Below are 19720 nucleotides of genomic sequence, written 5' to 3' on the forward strand. Positions count from 1 at the left end.
ACAACCTCATGTACCTCCTCCACAATCCAATAACTAGTAATATGCCTGGGTCAGGTCAGCAAAAGCCTCTTGCAAATTAATCATTCAGTTGATTCTTGCCCTAACATATGAAATACTTACCTGTAAGCAGTAACCTGAATTGGGTCTCTCGCTGGTGTCTGGCAGCCAGCTTCTCTTCAAATCCCATGCCAAAAGCCCTTTCTCTGCTTCCTCTTTGTGCCAGAATGCAACTCTAGCACCGCTCCTCTTCTAGAGTAGACAGGGCAATATTAGCAGGGGTCATAATTTTGTATATTATTTGCATGTTTTTCAGGCATTTTCAGGCTTGCACATTTTTTATTTAGCCAATGGAACACTAGTTACTAGGAGACCATTGTAAGTTACAAAACTGTGTGAAACAAACACGTTGGGTACATTTTCAAGGTATTTTTCAGGTGCTTCTAATAAAATGTATTGGTAGAAAAATAGCCATTTCTTCCTGAAAAAAAGTTATTTTTCGAGTGACAGCTATCAAGCAACACAATGCTCAGATGTGAATGAGCACCATCAAAAACAATGGGATTATTCTTGTTGAAACTTGTCATGCTTGGGGAAATGCAAGACATAACACTCGGGAGTAAATGGGGCCTGAGAGAGTCTTATCAGCCAGAACTATAAACAAAGTATTGGGAGCCACGTGACAACGCTGTAGACCACAACACAAAGTCCCTTTTCCCATTGCTTTGCAATAAAGCATTAAAGGTGAAATTCTGACATCACTGAATGTTCCATCCAGTCTGGAAGCACCCATCTAGCACAGCCACTGCTCCTATTAACCCCCCACTTTATACTACCAGTGCTGGTCTCTAAGCACCGAAACCTAATGTTCCAGCTTAGCTTGTGTAAATTATGATCAAATTCTATTCTGGGATCTATCTAAAATGTCTGTTTTAGATAGATGCACTGTTTCAGCAGAGCGATCATTTTCACTGCTTATTAAATAAAAAGTTAAAGGTTCCTGCACACAGGTAAGCTTATTTAAATATATATATATAGATCTATATATATATATTGTGTTGCAGCTGTTTGTCATTCGGTAGATGGTTTTGAAAAAATAGCATAAAAGCAATAAAAATAAAAAAAGCAATGTTCACTGTGGACCCCAGAGATATGTCAGTAGTTTCTAAGAAGCTCCTGTTCCTGACACCTTCGTATACAGAACAGCAAGTGTAAATTGCCTGGCTGCATGTGCAATACAAAAAAATTGGATTTTTGTCAGTGCCCTCTTGTGTTTGTTACACTGAACTGCAAATTTTGTGGCTCTCTCTGTACTGTCTAAAAAAACTGCAGATTTATAACACATATCTTTTGTATTTCTCCAGGGATGCATATCACAACATAGCTGCACTGGATCCGGAGAAATTAAATATCTTCCGCACTGTTAGAGAGATCACAGGTACACAGCTTCTGTTTTGGAATCAAATATCATTGAATTGGTCTGCCTGTAAAACATGTTAAGTAAATAAAATGTAATATATTGTGTCATAAGTTATAGAAAATGCTAAAGAAAATGTAGAATCTATTTTTCTGTATAAGAAAATTTTTTTTTGAAACAGTAGCAAATTACAAAACCTGTAAAGTCTCTAACATGTTTAGGTGCTGCTGAGTGGAACATGTTATAAGAAATGCTCAGTAATTGGCCATTGTTCTATTTTTTTCTAAGTTTTGAGTAGAGCAGGTGGTCCCGGTGGGGAGATTTACCCTATCTATTTGTATTGGTGGCCATTGTCACTGAGACAGAAAATGATAGAAAATGAAAAATGTTTAGCAAAAAAGAACGGGGAAGGGAAGGTATATGCACAATATCTCTAATATAAATTAGATATAAATGGGGGTCCCCTAACTATTCAAAGTTATTTAGAAAAAGAAGTTTTCCCCAGGGAGAGGGGATCCCACCATTCTTTACAAAAACTACATACCAATTTAAATGGTGAAAAAGGTATAAATCATTTATTCATTAAAAATCCATATCTCTAAGACTCTACGTACACAAAAATCAGAAACATACATTAATCAAACAATTAGATAAATATATACACATAACAAACAGATAAATATATATACACGAAAATATATGACTGCAAACCGCCCATAAACTCATGAGTAGATGAGTGGGTTAATGAAAGAAATTTTCTTGACAATTAGGAGACATGCCGCTTAAAAAGCCAGATGTATTCGTATATTTTTGGTATAAAGACAAAAACAAAACGCTGTCCATAAGGTAAATTCCGATATATGCTGGGTTTCACGATAGTTGCCTTTGTGTGAACTAAAGGACACAAAAAGTATCGGAGTTGTAGCCACGGAGAAAGCGTATCATGTGGACATGTGGACACAGCACCCCTGAGAATCAAGGGGGTGGGATGAAACTGGATTTGACAGTGTAAACAGTACGAAGATATCTGTCTACGTGCATAAGATACTTACACATATATCTAAATAAAATCAATATTGAAACACTGGAGAATTGTACTTTACCCTGTTAACGTGTAATGGTCTTATGGACAGCGTTTTGTTTTTGTCTTTATACCAAAAATATACGAATACATCTGGCTTTTTAAGCGGCATGTCTCCTAATTGTCAAGAAAATTTCTTTCATTAACCCACTCATCTACTCATGAGTTTATGGGCGGTTTGCAGTCATATATTTTCGTGTATATATATTTATCTGTTTGTTGTGTGTATATATTTATCTAATTGTTTGATTAATGTATGTTTCTGATTTTTGTGTACGTAGAGTCTTAGAGATATGGATTTTTAATGAATAAATGATTTATACCTTTTTCACCATTTAAATTGGTATGTAGTTTTTGTAAAGAATGGTGGGATCCCCTCTCCCTGGGGAAAACTTCTTTTTCTAAATAACAGAAAATGAAAAATGTTAGATTTGTCTTTGGAACAAGACGTGAGAATATATCTTCCAGTGACAAGTGTCTAATAGTGGAATTCTGCTTGCTTTTTAGAGATTTCCTCTAACGTTCTCCTAGAAAGGAAGTGAGGAAAAAGTGTCCCAACTGGACAAAGATAGCATAGTATAAACTAATGGGGGTTTTAACTCCTTCCTACCATAGTCCATGAACAAAAGGTTTTGGCTATATATGCACTTTACACTACTGAACACACTTTAAAGCATAAGTAAAGTGACGAACTGGAAAACAAAAAAACCCTGGAGCTTTTAGCCATAATGAACTAATATGCACTGTATAATAGCACATTATGGCAGACTTACCTGCCAAAACGATCACCTCCAGGGATGCGCTCCTCCCTTGCCGGTACTTCCTTGTTTCTCCCTGTTTTTTCCTGGGCTCCGAGTCTCCAGCCTCTTGATTGGCCAGGCCCTGATGACGTAGCTTCGACACATGTGCACATGAATTACTTCATCTCATCATGCATAGCCTGTGCACTGAGTTGCACATATTGGGCTTAGGGTACAGGAAAAAGCTCAGTCAGCAAGAAGCTTTCATGGCAGAAGATACCTTTACAGTCTCTTCATAAAAATGCCTGCTTATCACCATTTAAAAAAAACTTAAATTCCACTTTAAGCCATATAGGCACAGGCTTGGCATGATTTAGGAGGTAGGACTGTGACACATAACTTCATGTACAAAAAATAAGTCATTCATCTATATAGCATGAGACACCTAGAATTGGTTGCTAATAATCAACAAAAGGTATTACAAGCTTACATTGGCCAATATACCTGCTTAAAAACATATTTTTGTGAAGTTTACCCTAAAAGTGTATCTAAAACCAAAGTTTTACTTTTAGTTTTGGATTGAGTAGGGGTGAGTTAACAAGAGTAAAGGGACCTTTCCTCCTAGACCGTTGTCAGTAGAACAGTTATCCCCATTGGAAAATCTTACTTCACCTCTTGTTCCAGTGACAACTGTAAACATTTGGATTTTCCATCACGTTCTACTCTGGTGACAGTGGTCACCAGGACAAAGAAAGAGGGAAAATATACCAAGTGTAGTGCTCACCCCCTAAGGAGCAGCTGGAATACCCTGGGTCATCACTACTTGTCTAGGCAATTTTGGTCTTTAGCTGCCCCATTAGCATTTAATCGCCCTCTTCAAGTGCTCACAAAGCTGATGCCCACTCCAGTAATGCAATGCTGAATAACTTTTATTAACTACTTCATACTGGTGAGATAGGGTATAGGGATCCTAGACATCCAGGGTGTAACAGACATAGACTCCAGACTCACCAGACCTTTTTAGCAGGGGTGGTACAGTGAATAGTAATTGAAGTAACAGATGAGGAGAGACACCAACCATGCTCCTGAGGTCCTCTAAATTATGAGTACCTTCAGTAGTAATCCATTTTCCTGGTTCTCCTCCTCTAGCAACAGTACAGATCTCCCTGTATAATTGAGTCCCACAATCCAGCCTCTGCCCGCCCCCTCAGGCACTAGTCAAACTAGACTGAGCACATGGCAATTCCCTCCAGTATATGTACTCTATCCCAGCATCCAACACTGGTTGAGAGAACTCCAGTGATTGACTGCTGTACTGTACATACACTCACAGTGCCTCTTATTGGCTGTCCCACAATACAGCAGAATCACACTCCACCCAGGGGGATACTGTCGATGCCAGACACCTGGAATTAACCAGATAAATGCCAACTGTAATCCAGCCAGGCTGACTACAGCCCTGGCAATCACTACATTTCTAGTAGCCACCACACAAAAGGTGACGGGGCTACACAAGTAAAGACAAAGACAGCAATAATAACTCAACAAGGATCCTAACCCTTTCCCACTCTAACTGAAAGTAAACAGAAAAAAATATATTGATATGAATTGAAATTAAAATTGATATTTAAGTACTGTAAGGTTGAAATGTTTTAAAAGTAAATGCAATGATCTTCTAAGGGTTTGTTCTTTAATCCCTACAGGTTATCTTAACATACAGTCCTGGCCAAAGAATATGACAGATCTCAGTGTCTTTTCCAATTTGGTGAGCATCGGAGGTCGGGATTTATACAGGTAAGAAAAAATGGATAAAGTTGTAATTAAAGCAAACCTGTTAGAGTGGTGTTCCTGGATTCTATGGCAAGCAGTGGTAGCATGCTTCTTCAGTATATTTCCAAAAGTACCCAGGGAGTCCCAAAACCTGGAAAGTTCTTGCTTACTTCCTCCCATCTCCAACACCTCCCCATTGGCCAGTGAAGCTGCTATTTAGTGACCAATAGCGAGGTGCAGATGATGGGAAGCAGTGTAATATCACTCAACCTCCTGTATAATAGGGGGATCTGAATTTTAGAGCACTTCGAGCACTTTTTAAATAGACTTAAGCTTACATGGTAGATTATGGAGTCTGAACTAAACTTGCACATGAATACCTTAAAACCATAATAGATTTACATTATTTCCAGAAAATTCCACATCCTTTTGAACAATTTATAAAATGATAGTTGAATGGCTAAAAAATGGTACATTGACATTACTGGAATATTTTATTGCACTTAAGTACTGGCTGTTTTTTTTTTTTAGTTTCCTAAGGCAGAGGGTTATTTATATTGACATTATGACCTGATCTTACAAAAAGGTTCAAAAGATAGAGACTATCCACAAAAGGAAACAATTCAGATTGTTCAGAGCATAAAAGTCAGCTCTATTACAATGCTGCTGGTTTCTTATGTAACCATCCTTCCATCTGTGGAATGTTAAGTAAAAAAAAAAAAAAAAGCAGAAGGTATACAAATCTGTGCAGATGTAATACAAATGTGAATGTCTATCGAAAGCCAGGAACAGCCGTATTTGTTACAATTCATGTACTGGAATTAATTTTTAATGAGCATTATGTGATCTTGGTCTGAAACAGACAGATCAGTTTTTTTGGTGCTTAAAAGGAGGAATCAGCTGGTCTTCCTAGGCTGCTTGGTTTTGATGTAACTTCTATCAGTTAAGGTGAGTATACTGCAGAAGATAATTATTTCAGTGCTAGGGATTATTTTACAGCCTAAATTATATGTCCAGCCAAAACTTTTTTCTTAGTTTTAAAAAAATGGGGAAGGCTAAAACCTATTTTAGATTTGAACTCTTGTCTGTGTCCATGTTACGGATCTTGCTTTACTTCCTGCCTGGTGAAACAATTGTCAACCGGACAAGAAGTGAGGGATAATCTCTATAATTACTCACAGGGCGTAGTTTGAATGGATCTGCCAGTCATTCTAACTAGAAGTTAAGCAGTGGTGCATTGTTGTATCAGGTTAGGATAGTAGGTTGGGATATTGGAACAGCGCTGGTAATTGCATAAGGAGGGCTGCTAGATGTTTATTTAAGCTGCAGGGAAATGGTTTTAGCATTTCGTGCATAAACTGGAGTTGATCTTTAAGTGTACAGGTAGGCAAGGCTTACGTATTAGAGAGATGATTTAGTGTAAGGTATTCTGGCTCCAACTATTGTGTTAGTCATTTATCCCTGGCTGAGACCTATATGTCTGGTGTGTATTAGCAGATACAGTCAACGCGGATAGTCTTTATCAGATAGCTATCAGATAGATCAGGTTACAGCAAACAACAGGATGTAGCAGATGATTAGAAAGAAGGTATTTGCAGGTCAGCAACCTCCGTAGGTACCAATACCCAAAGCAGCCTTTACAAATCTTCAGTAATGTATGTTCCATCCCGGTAGGCCATTTGCGCCCCCCCCCCTCCCCCCACTGAAGTCTTCTACAAAAAACGTCTAATATTCTCCATAGCTCCATCCTGTTCAGTTTCCAAGATGAGCCTGGCATTGGACATTTCCCCCAGCATCACAGAAATGAGCACTGTTCTTATTCAGAGCCCTGTGCTCAGCTGTGGTGACAGGAGAGAGAGTGCACTGTGCACACTCACTCCTGTGATGCTGGGGGCAAGCATCCAATGGCTGACCTATCCTGGGAACAGGACAGGACAGAGCTATAAAGAATATTGGGAGTTTTTGTGGCAGTCTTCAATGAGGGCACAAATGGCCTACAGGTAGGAAGGATACACTACTGAAGATTTTTAACAGCTTCTTAGTTTGTTGTTACCTGCCAGGGCTTCTTGACTGCATAGGCTATTTTTTAAAAAGGTAAACTTACCCTTTAATTCTGTTTATTGCTCGGAAAGTTATTTTTTTAGTAGAGCGTAGTGTAATGTTTGTATACCAAGAAATTGTCATTTCTGCAGTTGGAAATTAAAGGAATGTGAATAATTGCTATGGACAACAAGAAATGTTCTTGTTAGCACACTTTTTATCCATCATCTGCAGGAAATATCCTGTATTGTGATCACAGAGAGCTCTTTAGACTTCCGTAGCGAGTGCTCTGATGCAGCATTAACTTTTCTTTTCAATCCCACAAGACTCTGCAATTACTGTATTAGAGTTTGCTGTGTTCCTCAGCATAGACAGAAGAAAGCAGGTGCGTACACAGAGGTTATGCCATAGTGTATACCAGTGCTGACAATAATTACGTGTCTCTGCAGGGCTGAGGCTGAGACGGAAGGGCAGGGGGCACATTTAATGATGGCCTTGGCTGAGAAGTTATAAAACACTGCATCCTCAGCAGCCAACGAGCCGGCAGACTCTTACACAATATTCTGCCTGTCTTTAGTAGTGATGGCAAAAGCATTTTTGATTTAAAGCACCCGTGGGGTAGCACTCTCTGAAATAGCAGGTGTCCCCTTTAGCAGTTTAAGCTTTGCAGTATAATAGAGGGAAGTAAACAGATCTAAACTGAACCCAGGCTGTGAGCATCGACCTGTCCTATTAAATAAACTGTGGCAATGGTAACATATCAGGCATTGGGCCGACTCCTCTTATTAGAAGCAGCCACATCTCACGGCTTTTAGAAACTAAAATCTGAAGTAAAGCAACTACAGGGAACTTGCTCAGCCATATCTATGGCTATTTAAAATAAGGAAGAGCAGGCAGAGAAACCACAGGGATGGACATACTGCATTTGCAGCTTTAATACTGTCCAGGGCTGTGAAAGAAGAAAAGGGTTCCTAGGGAAGAGACATAGGCACTCATCAGTCCCAGATCACCAATGCAAACCTAAGAATGAAAATGTCAATCTGCTAATAGGATCATTCCGTAAGCTATACTGATGTAACATGTGCAGATAAATGGGAACTAAAAAAATTCAGCAGTGGTGTAAAACCTGTAACTTTAAAGGGGACTCTAGTAAAACCCTTGCTTTGCAACTCTGAATAGAGCATGCAATGTTTGAACCACTAACAGGTTTTTATTACTGTCTGTACCCAAGTTGGGGAGATTTCCCCAGTCATCACATATGGTAGTGAGGGGAATCTCCCCAACTGCCAAGAGTAAAAACCTGAAAAGCGCTGTAATGTCTTGGAGAGGGAAGGTTGTCATTCTGAACCAATCATGAAAATGAAAATGAAAGAATACTTGCTCTCTGTCATTTCAGGTAATGCACACAGTTTCTGTGAGACATTCTACATACCTTCGACTTGTGTTCCATTTGCAGGGACCGTTCATCTTTTGGAACCAAACCCTCTGCCTGTATTTTCCCTTTAGCTGTTCCTCTTTTTGGTCTGATGTATAGAGCTCTATAAAAAAAAATGTTCTATTTAACTTTTAACTCATGTAATCTTAATTATTCAATTTGTTAATTTAAAAAGCCAGTAGAAGGGAAATGTAGAGGTGAAAAACAAGTTCTTACCAGTTTAACCAATGGTTTTGGTTGGCATAACTGGGGGGTGTCTACATACTTTTAGTAGCCATACCTAATTTTACCCATATTTATGCTTTTGATTCTGGCATTAAAATAATCCATGGGTTTAGTGGCACTTTAAATGCCTAATCCACCCTACACAAAGTTTTTTTTGTACTAAACAATCCTAGGCCTTATTTACACTATTTGTAGAACCACCATATGCCTGAGACAGTACTTTGTAATAGCTTAACAGTGATGTTGACAATACATGTTGTAAAGACTCCAGTACATTATCAGCATATATTAAAAAATCCTTCTTTAACCAATAGTTTTGGGGCAGGATATACATTAGGTGTATGATTTGGTTAAATATCACACCTGCTGTAGGTCTTATTAATAAGCACCTATCATTAAAACAGCTATTACGCAGCAGGAGGTAAGCTCAGGACGGTGCCTAAGGCTTTTCTTTGTCTTCTTTCCATTCTTTGTCTGTGTATCGTTTCTGCTCCAAACTATTATTACTGTTTTAAATTACTTGTAGTTAATCACAATTATAGTCTACACTGCAGAGTTATATACTTAAACAATTCTGGGTTCACAGTTTATGTTATGTTTAATGCAAATGTGCTGTTATCATTGATTTTGGCAGACCAGTGCATTGGCATTTGACTAAAAATACTTTCCTTAGTATTTTGGCAATCCTTTACTGCCAGATTGGCTAATGGGTGGCTAAGCTGCATGAGCTTTTTTTTTTCAGGTTATATATTTAAAATGTTCAGCAGGATAGGCAAAGTCATTTTTCAGTTTTAAATAGTCAGGGTTTTTATATCCTCTTTTAGTGCTTCTGCACATGGGCATCTGGGGACATACAATGTACAATTTGGGTATATTTTCTCACCCAGAAGCCACATGTGCTGTGTACCATTGAAATCAATAGCTGTATGCTGCTTTATGTGGGTATATGCCGGTAGTTGCATAAGCGCGCATGCATATGGACCTCTAAACCTGAACGCGAACTGTCTCTATGTTGTTCATCTGTGTTTCTTCAAGTGCACCTTATACTGGCATACAGCTGCATACAGCCTGTCAGGGACCTGAGCTTCCAGGTGGCACTGTGGAGCTGGAACCTGATCCTGCAGTTACAGTGTTAACTTGCAGGTGTCCCCCAGCAATTAGTCACCACCTGGTGCTGATCTGGGAGGGTATTTAACCTCTCCCTGCAGTGAGGCCTGTGCCTCAGTATTGTCACCATATCATGTTTCCATAGCCTGTATCCTGCATCCTGCTTCCTTAGCCTGTATCCTGTTCCTGCCTTGCACCCTGACTTGGACCTGTCTCCTGACCCTTACCCCTGAGGTCTCGTGATCAGTGGCTCCCCTCTTGTTGTTCTGCTCCCCAGGGTTTGTCCTGTTTTCTCAGGGTGTAATTGTTACTTGTATCTTGATATGTTACTTGTGGGTGGTGGTGGCAGTGTTTATGGTTGTGTTTTTTTGGTCCAGCTAATAAATTATAGTTCATGAGCATTGTTTGCTGTGGTCACGTAATTGGTTGTCTTGTATAGATACCTGCACGCAGTGTGGGGACACCTGTGCACGGTATCGTGACACAGCCATTGATTTCTATGGGGACTGTATGCAGCACCTCGGGCTCCAGGTAATATGTCTGGATTTTACATTGTATAGCCCTAGATGCCTATGTGCATAAGCCCTTCGTGTCCATTGTTCTTTTGACAGAAAATAAGGATAGATCCACATTTTATTTGTTACCAAAACAGGAGCACAGAGGAAATCTTCCGGAGAATCTAAACGGAGATTCTTGTTCCATAGATATCAGTCTAAGTGTTGAGTTTCCCCTGCTTTGGAGGCATTTTCTCCTTGCTTCCTGTCCACATGAGAGCTAGTGGAGATAAATCTCCCCAGTGAGATACATACGACAAAAACACACAAAAAAAACTGACAAGGCTTTTAAGTTAAAGTTTTAACCATTACCTACTCTATACAAAATGGCTTTAGATATGCTGAAAGTACATGGGTTTGGATTGTTTTAAATGACAATGACAATTAGTTCCCATCAGGACATATACATTTGCAATCCAAGCAATATATAGTAGGAGGGAGAATGTACAATGGCTCTGGTCTGCTTTGTGTCCAGATGCTACAACACACAAAAGCGGGATACTACTACATGGCATACGTACATACGAAGATCGCCATTCACACTGCAAATATTTTACATAATTTTAAGGGCTAACTACAACTAAAAGGATGCAGACACTGCAACTTTCCTCAATACAACACAGAAAGTCCACCAGCTGATTATATTAAACCTAGGCCATTCAGGAATTAGTTTGTAAAGGACATGTTTAAACAAACTACTATTTTTTCAGGCAGAAATAAGAAGGAATCTGCAACAAAGTTTGGTAAAATCCTTACAATGTACATAGATCATCCAGAGGAGATTCATTTTTTTCTCAACAGAAGTGGAGTTACTCTTTAAGTGCTGTGTTGGACTTCTTGTTGTACTGAACCTAGCCAGGAGTGCACCTTTTCTCTGGTACAGTAAATATATTGTTATGGGTGTATAATCTTTCTGCCTCTGCATTGATGCCTGAGAATGATTGAATTTGTAGATTTAACAATGTTTTATCCTCCTGAATAAAGATGAGACTAATCTTCTTCCTTTTATTCAGGAGAGTCAAACCATTAGCAATTCGCCAAGCCACCTGGTTTTTCTAAGGCCTCATATGCAAACACCCAGGTCCGAGAATATGATGTTGCATTTCACCTTTAACAGTGGCCATGCCCTTAAGGCTAGTGTGCCTACTGGTACTCGGATGCCCCCAGGACTTGAACTATATACTCTGGTCGTGGATGTCACTAAGGACCCGTAGAGTAAATGTAGCATATGGCACTGAAAGGTGTGAGCTGAAGTAGTAGAAGAGGTATCCAGGAAACGTAGCAAAAGGTCAGAGCTGGCAGCATACAAAGTAGTATCCAGAAAACATAGCCGAAGGTCAAGACAGGTAGCAGACAAGTGAGAATCCAAAAATTTAACTTAGGGTTAGTCCACAATCAAAACATAGGAGCGTTCTTGATCAGTCAGGAAGTTGTATCACAAGCAGTGTGGCACTGGCTGATGATGTTTAAATAGTAGGGATGCACAGATACTTTTCGAGTACCAGTGCAGATACTTGGCATTTTCATGAGAACTACCAGGGTTGCAGCGGTTGCAGCTGGGACCTGGCTCTGGCCCTCCACCACTGTCCTGAAATCATTAGTCTGTATTGTTTTAGAAAAACTGTCACATGACAATAAACAAAAATGTATCAGTACTCGTACTTGTAAGTACTCGGCAAGAACCAGTACTCATACTCACAAAACTGGTATCTGTGCATCCCTTTATTTATATTTATAAAAACAAAATCGTACATTAAAACCGAGATGTACAAATCCCGGGAGCTCCGTGTGCTCCTTACAAATGACAGCTGCCTCCTAATTTTTTAATTTTTCTCTAGTGTAGTCTTGGAGCTCAAAAGTATCGGTACATGTACTCGTACTTGTACCGAGTACTGTACTTGGTATCTGTACAACCCTACTAAATAGATTGCCTCCATAGACACAGGACAATCCTAGCTGGGGGCATGAGGCAGATGTATTACTTGACAGCTGAGAGGCAAGACTGCAGGCAGCAACGCAGGCTGCAAACACTGTGGCCAGACTCATTTCCTTTACGGCACAGTGATAACATTACATAGGATACCTGACAGTTTTCAAACCCACTTTCCTATGTGCCCTTAAAGCGCCTAAATACTATTTTCAGTTCACTGGGCACTTGCATTAAAGCCATTTCTTTGTAAGGGTAAATCTAAATTCCCTAAAGGCACAGGAACATCACGTGGAAGCCCTTAGGTCTGCCTTAGAGAGCCTCTTGGTAGTTCCACCACTGTTCCCAACCAGCAAAAAAATTGCCTTCAGCGTGTGTGTGTGTGTGTGTTTCTGTGTAAAAAGAACAGGTTATCACAGAAAAACAGACTATTTCAGATCATACCCTTAGGTCAGAGACCTACACTGTGTTTTCTTTTTCCTTGTAACCGGTACAACTGGCTTTCTCTTCTTCCTGAGCTCCAATAATCCCATATACCTTCCACTGCCAGGTTATTGCGCTGCTCACTCAGGTGAAAACTAAGTTACTGAGGTAACTGATAAATTTCTTGTTTTTAAGTCTCAGGGCCATTATACACTTCTCTTTCTCCTTGACCCTTTGGATGCTTCTGACATCATATATTCTTCTGTGAGATTGTGATTTAGCCTGAGGCATGCTCTTGGTTTCCATTAGGTTTCTTCTTTTATTTATTCCCTGTTGTTTGTTAGCTTATTAGTTATCTCCAAGGTTTTATTGTGTGGCCCTTTTAAGTGCTCTAAACATATTTTAGCTTATTGTTGTAAAGTTTACCCACACATGTATATTTATATTACTTTCACATTTTTATATACTCGCTTTGCCATATTTCTTTATTGCATCTCATCTACATTGTAATTTTGGCACTTGCAGCACTAGGGGTCCCAGGATTAAATCTCGGTCAGGACACCATGCTTGTTCTCACTTTGCTTGCATGGATTTCCGCTGGGTAGTCTGGTTTTCTCCTACACGCCAAAGACATGCTGATAGGTTAATTGGCTCCTGTCTAAATTGGCTCTGTATGTATGCATGTGAGATAGGGATCTTATATTGTAAGTTCTTTGAGGGCAGATGTGAATGTGCACTGTGTAAATGTATGTGTACTGTGAATGTAAAGCACTGTGTAAACTTTCAGTGCTGTATAAATACTTGTAATAAATAAAATAAATAATTTGCCTCTCTAGCAAATGTCTGGATATCCGACAGTACAGTCGGCATCCTTGCTAAACTAATTGTGCAAGAAATGAAGTTGCAGCATGACCCAGATTTATTGTTTTCAGTCATCTAGAGCTGATTCACCAACTTTATGACTTTGACAGTGAAATAAGAGTAATAGTAGTTCTGCCACTTTGCTGAGTAGGTAGCACAGCATGTCTTTGTAATAAGCAAATATGGGTGAACCATTTAACTATATAATGACAAAATATACAAAACATTTTTTATTTTCAAATGGCTTTATGAGTTTACATGGTTATGTCTACTAAGCTAATCATATTCTAAACACCTGGTTTAGGTCTGTATACTTTAGTAATTAAAAGAGAAATAAAGCCAAACCTTTTTTGTCTTTAGTTTGCTTTTGGGTCACAGGAAAACATTTACTAATGTACTCCCGTCACCCAAAGTTAGCACATAGCAGGTTACTGTCCACTGTATGCTTGCAGCTGTGCTGTAGCTATTGAGGTCCACCCCACTGCCTGATTGACAGCTGGTTTTGCCTCTCTAGAGCCAAAGCCAGCTGTGCCCGCCTCATCTCCTGCTTGTCCCTCCAATGAGTGCTGGAGGAACAGAGAGAAGGGAGGAGGAGAATCCCTGCTGTGAGCGGTGACTGACCGTCACTGCTTTAAAGGAGAAGCCTTTAGCTGAGCGATCAGTGGTTTGTGATGGAACAGCTGCAGTGCCACACGCTGGCTCACAGTTTTGGGAAGAGTACATTTTACTCCCCCAATCCTTCTCTTTTAATCATGTTAGAATCTTGAATAATTTTTCAAATACAGAAACAAATGCTTCTGGAAATGAAATAATGTAAAGTCTAGGAGCTTTTCTGAAAAATGTAGGGAAAAGAACAAATGTACCCATAGCAACTATACACCGGCTTTTTTCTACTTCTGCTAATCTGTCTGCTTATTGTGCACTGTACTTTAATAAACAAGCTGCTGATGTGAAATAGTACCAGGAAGATCAGATTACACACATGACAGAATGGGGGTGATTTACTAACCTAAACACACACACGCACCAGGCGCGTGTGATTTTCACACAGCAACACGTATTTATCAACCAAAAAGTCTCTAAAAGCATATTTCCACTAATGCCATATATGGAAAAATCATGCACATGATGCATATATAATGCTGCTTCACAGTTTAGACAAAAATGGTTAGCTCATGTATTTACATTCCTGCATTCATCAACGCAAGCAACACAGCATAGAGCTAATTTACACAACATCACCTTGTAATTCATGCAGGGCTTTCCACAACACACCTGCTGGGTGTGTACACACTAGAAAGGTGTTTAGATTCCACCCATAGATCATGCTGGGAGGGAACACACTACAGAGGTGTATACATGTTCGTGGTGTGTTTATAAGGTTAGTAAATCAACCCCAATGACTCACAGAGAAAGGACACACTCCTCCTCCTCTCTGCAAAGTCAAGCAGATGAAAGGGGTTTCTATGCATATAGCCAGGGTTGGACGTTTTATGCTTTGCAAAGGGAGTGTTATAGATGCACATTTTATTGAAAGGTTGTTTCTAAAATATAGAGCTTATAGACCTCCTTAAAAAAAGATTTAACATTGCAATTTATAAACTTGAAAAAATGATTTTCCCAGTAAAAAAAATGCAGCTATTCCATTGTTTCATAGTTACAGAGGTAGTCAAATTGAAAAAAGTTTATCAAGTTCAACCAATAGAAAAAAAAAAAGAAAAGCACAGTTGGCCCAGAATAAGGCGAAGAAATCTATAAATCATGGCCCAAATTGCTCCAACCAAGGAGAAAAAAAAAACTTCCTGGTACCCTAAGGTGTTCAGACATTTCCTGGATCGACCCTCTCTGGTGTTATTGCTTATATGGTTCTCTGAGTATAGAGAGTAGAAGGAACACCCCATCCAAATATGATACATTGTACCTAATCTGGCGCTGGGAATTTGGGAATACATGAGTTATTTTCATCCTGGCATGGTTCTGGTGTCCCTGGCCACTCCACTGGTTAAGTCAGATTGGAAGGATTCCAGCAGAGCCACTCATGTCTCAACTTTCAGCCAGTTCATTAGGAACCCACCAACAATCACTTTGTGTATGTCTAATGGGCAGCTCTATGGCCATTCTTTAAGATGCTGTGCTCTGCAACCTTCCTTTCATCCTAAGCGAAAAGAGCATTTACTTTGCTAAGTGAACACTTTTCCTTTTGTAAATCAAACCCATTACTTCCTAGATAGGAATAGCCTGTGGTAATTTGGTGTCTAGAATTTGTCTTTAAAACGTTCAGCAATCTATGGCTGGGTCCTTTCCTACATACACATGCTACCATTATGTGATTTCTGAACATTTCATAGGTGTGCTACTAATCGTTGAAGTAATTTATACACATTCTAGCAAGATAAACAGTTCACTATATTATTTATAGAATACACACAAATAAAGTAATGAACTAAATGAATTTGGTGCCTGTTTGCATTGCTCAGCGGGTGATGAGTAAGACTTTTTTATTACTGTTGTCTGAATGTCGTGTAATGTTGAGCATAGATGCTAGAAAATGCGAGGGACCCAAACCCAAAGGCATTGAGACAGCAGGCTGGTTAAAGTGTCAATGATCAGAGATCCACAAACCCCCATTTATAAGATAAAATAAATATTATAGCATATTAAGGCATTTGTACTTGCCCAAGTTATCCCCTCTGCACTCTATTCCCTCGCCAGCACTCCCATGTCTTCTTCTGGGTTTCAAATATTTGGCCACTTGATTGGCCGGGCCCGGATGATGTGACTCCCTTGCATGCTCATTGAAATTACTTTTTCCTGAAAGGGTTTCTGCCGAGCCTGTGTACAGAAATAAAGAAAGTGCTGACAGGCAGATAAGAGGATCTACAACAGAAGAGGCTGTCTCATCTGTAATAAAAAGCATACCTGCCAGCACTTTTTGAAGAAAAGACCTAACTTCCATTTTAATAATCTATTGCTGGTATGGGTCTCCTTTTTAGAAAATATAATCATGATATAGGTAACATGTACAAGTCTAGTTGCAGAACGTGATATTACTAATTTGTTCATCACTGGCCCATTGATTTTACATGTTTTTCTCCATATAGTGGAATCTCACTGCTTATTCTCAAGCAGCAAAGTCTTACTTCTCTGAAGCTCCAGTCGCTCAAAGAGATCAGTGCGGGTAATGTCTATATCACTGATAACCATAACCTCTGCTACTACAATACCATCAACTGGACTTCATTGTTCAGGACAACCAGCCAGAAAACCACCATACGGGACAACAAAAAGGCTGAAAACTGCAGTGAGTATCAAATGACTAAGTTCCTGTAGTGCTTTAATGGTTATCATGTATAATGGAAAAAAGAGTTCTACTGCTAAACTGACTGGAACCAACACATACAACAGGGGGGAATGTATCAAAACTGGAGCAGACAGAATCTGAAGCAGTTGCCCATGGCAAACAATCAGCTTCTCTCTTCAGTTTGTTCAGTTAAGATTTGAAAATGAAAGATAGAAGCTGATTGGTTGCCATGCACAGCTGCCCCAGACTTTCTCTGCTCCAGTTTTCATAAATCTCCCTCACAGTGTTCTTCATAAAAAATTCTTAATTCTTAAGTGCTAATTTGAACCAATATATAACAACCTATAAGAATTCACCTTGTATGGGTTTGATTTTAGCAATGTGAATTCTAATTGATTGTATTAAAAAAAAACAATTTTTTTGGACAAGGCTAAACATTCTTTTAGGCTAAAAGAGCATAAATAGCAAGGAAAGGACCAAACCTTTATATCTGGGCTTAACATGTAAATATACATTTATTCCACAAACAATCATGGTTTGTGGTGTTATAACCTGGCATTTTTAAAGCAGATCTAAACCCAAGAATAAAGTAGTATATTGCAGCTTTCCAGTTCTTAGCTATGGTGGCTGTGTCTCTTTTCAGGTTTTTTTCTTTCTTTTTACCTGGCGATCCTGCCAGTAACACACTTCCTGTCTTAGGGTGACAACGCTCCCTCGCTATACTGTATCTATAGAGGAGAGAACAAACCTATAGAACACCTACATTTTTTCTGTTCTCCATAACATTGGCTGGAGGTATTATGTAGTTAAAAGAGGTTGCTGGGAACAATGTAACTGAATAACAGTGCAGCAGTGGTAAAGAGCACAGAACATTACCAGCTGACAAGATTTCTGCAAGAATCACGCTTTTTTCCCCACTTTTATAAACAAATATAACAAATGTTTCCAATTGAATATTTAACAAAAGACAGCAAATAGAAAGAGTTAATTGTTTGAATTTACATACACTGTCAAGGACGAGTGTGTATTATTAATGCATGCTTCGGTTTGTGTACAATAGGAGCAAGCTATAGGTGTGTTTCGTGCATACTGTATTACTGGAGACCTTTTCTTGTCTTTTACAATCAGGCTATTAGATATATTTCAATACTTATCATACTTTCAATACTTATCCGTATGTGCTCATGACATGTAATGACTTCACTATTCCAAAGAAAGCCAATATCAATCGCACACAATAGCTGTGGAATTTCAAAATCAAGACTTTTATATAGGACTATTATATAGGATATATCAATGTGCACTGCATATTCTTATAGTAAGATTATCTCTACTATAGTATATAATGAGGTTTTATTATAAATATTTGCAGATCCATATTTCTTGCAAATCTCTGTGTATTTTTGTTCTGTGCAAACGGAGGCAAAAATGAATGTATATATTATATATTTTCGCTCCATGCCAAATTTAAACTGGCACTAAACTCAGGAATTAAATCTCAGAAATGTATTCAAGACTCTTAACAATTAACAATACTGGGGGAATTTTATTTTAATGTGCAAATCTGTCTTTTAACATGTGCACCTGTTTTGACCAGTGCTTGGACTACTTCTCCTCCAACTGCATGCGTTTTGCGCCTGTTTTCATCTGCACTTGTTCTGCGGCTGTCTGAAACTAGAGCATCACCTAACCAAACAATGGCTACTTAAGAAGTCCCCATGACCACTTCTTCAAGAAGCGACAATTAAGCTTTTTGCCTGCATACAAGTTTTCCTTTCTGGAGTCTATTTAACCTCATTTATGAACATTACACTAGCAACATAAATCTGGCGCAAAGTGCGTCAAATATATTTTGTGCCAGTTCAAACACTTGCAATTACTATGATAAATTCCCCCCACTGTGTTTTATTTGTATATCACTGAGCTGTGGTTCCTCAAATCATCTCAGGATTCATGCGGACACTGTCCTTCCTTCTGGAGGGTGACTACTTTTATTTCCCATGGTCACTGTGTGTTTTAAATTAGCCACCGCTCCAAACTCGCTCCTGTGATGAACTACAAACTTACATTTTGTTTACTAATTTGTAATGAGATTGTAGTCCATCACAAGAGCATGCTTGAAGAGATGGCAACTTTACAACACACACAGGGACCATGGGGAACAAAAGTAACCACCCTCCAGAAGGAAGGACAGTGTAAGCACCAATTCAGAGATGATTTGAGGATCTACAGCTGAGTGATTCACAAATTAGCTACATTTTTGTTAATAGTTAACGTACTTGAATGCATTTTTAATATTTAACTCCTTAGTTTAGTGTCACTTTAATATCAGGATAATTCCGTAGTATGGCCATTAGATGGAGCTGAGAAGCATAGGAAGTTTGTTGTTATTTGCTATGCTACTCAGCTGCATCTAGTGGTCATAATGTGGCATTTCCTGTTAATACAATTGACTCGTAAAGAAAATTTATATCATTTGTTTTTACCTCTAATCGCACATAACAAACATGCATGGAGCTTTGGAGGACGAATGGGTCTGCAGATTTTTTAAAATAAATATTTCGATATAAAGTCAGCTAACTTCTCATACTGCTCATGCAGGAATAAAATATCTAAGAACAGTGGTTGGACTTCATTTTTAACTTCCGGCATATATATCTTAAACAGCAAAAAATATAATTCTATATTATATATTTAATGCTTACTCTTTATCTATATTATATATTCTTGTACTATAATTTAACAGTATATTATATTGGTCCATTAGTCATGCCTATATCCCATATCCATTTTTTAAGTATGTGGTTTAAAAGCGCGTGGGACTTAATGGCCAAGATGCTGC

General features: G+C 38.8%; 1 protein-coding gene across 1 annotated transcript in view; it reads left to right on the forward strand.

Moving 5' to 3' along the window:
- LOC108797054 (receptor tyrosine-protein kinase erbB-4-like) overlaps nt 1–19720 on the forward strand; it is a gene marked incomplete at both ends in the record, with an annotated part of 259684 nt that overhangs the window by 232983 nt on the left and 6981 nt on the right. Inside the window, 3 exons of the mRNA XM_018568620.1 lie at nt 1362–1435; nt 4939–5029; nt 16679–16878. Of these exons, the coding sequence (XP_018424122.1) occupies nt 1362–1435; nt 4939–5029; nt 16679–16878 (365 nt within the window). The remainder of the gene's footprint in view (nt 1–1361; nt 1436–4938; nt 5030–16678; nt 16879–19720) is intronic.

This window comes from Nanorana parkeri, unplaced genomic scaffold (genome assembly GCF_000935625.1).
Source record: "Nanorana parkeri isolate BGI_ZX_2015 unplaced genomic scaffold, ASM93562v1 scaffold1218, whole genome shotgun sequence".
In the NCBI taxonomy this organism is placed as follows: Eukaryota; Metazoa; Chordata; class Amphibia; order Anura; family Dicroglossidae; genus Nanorana; species Nanorana parkeri.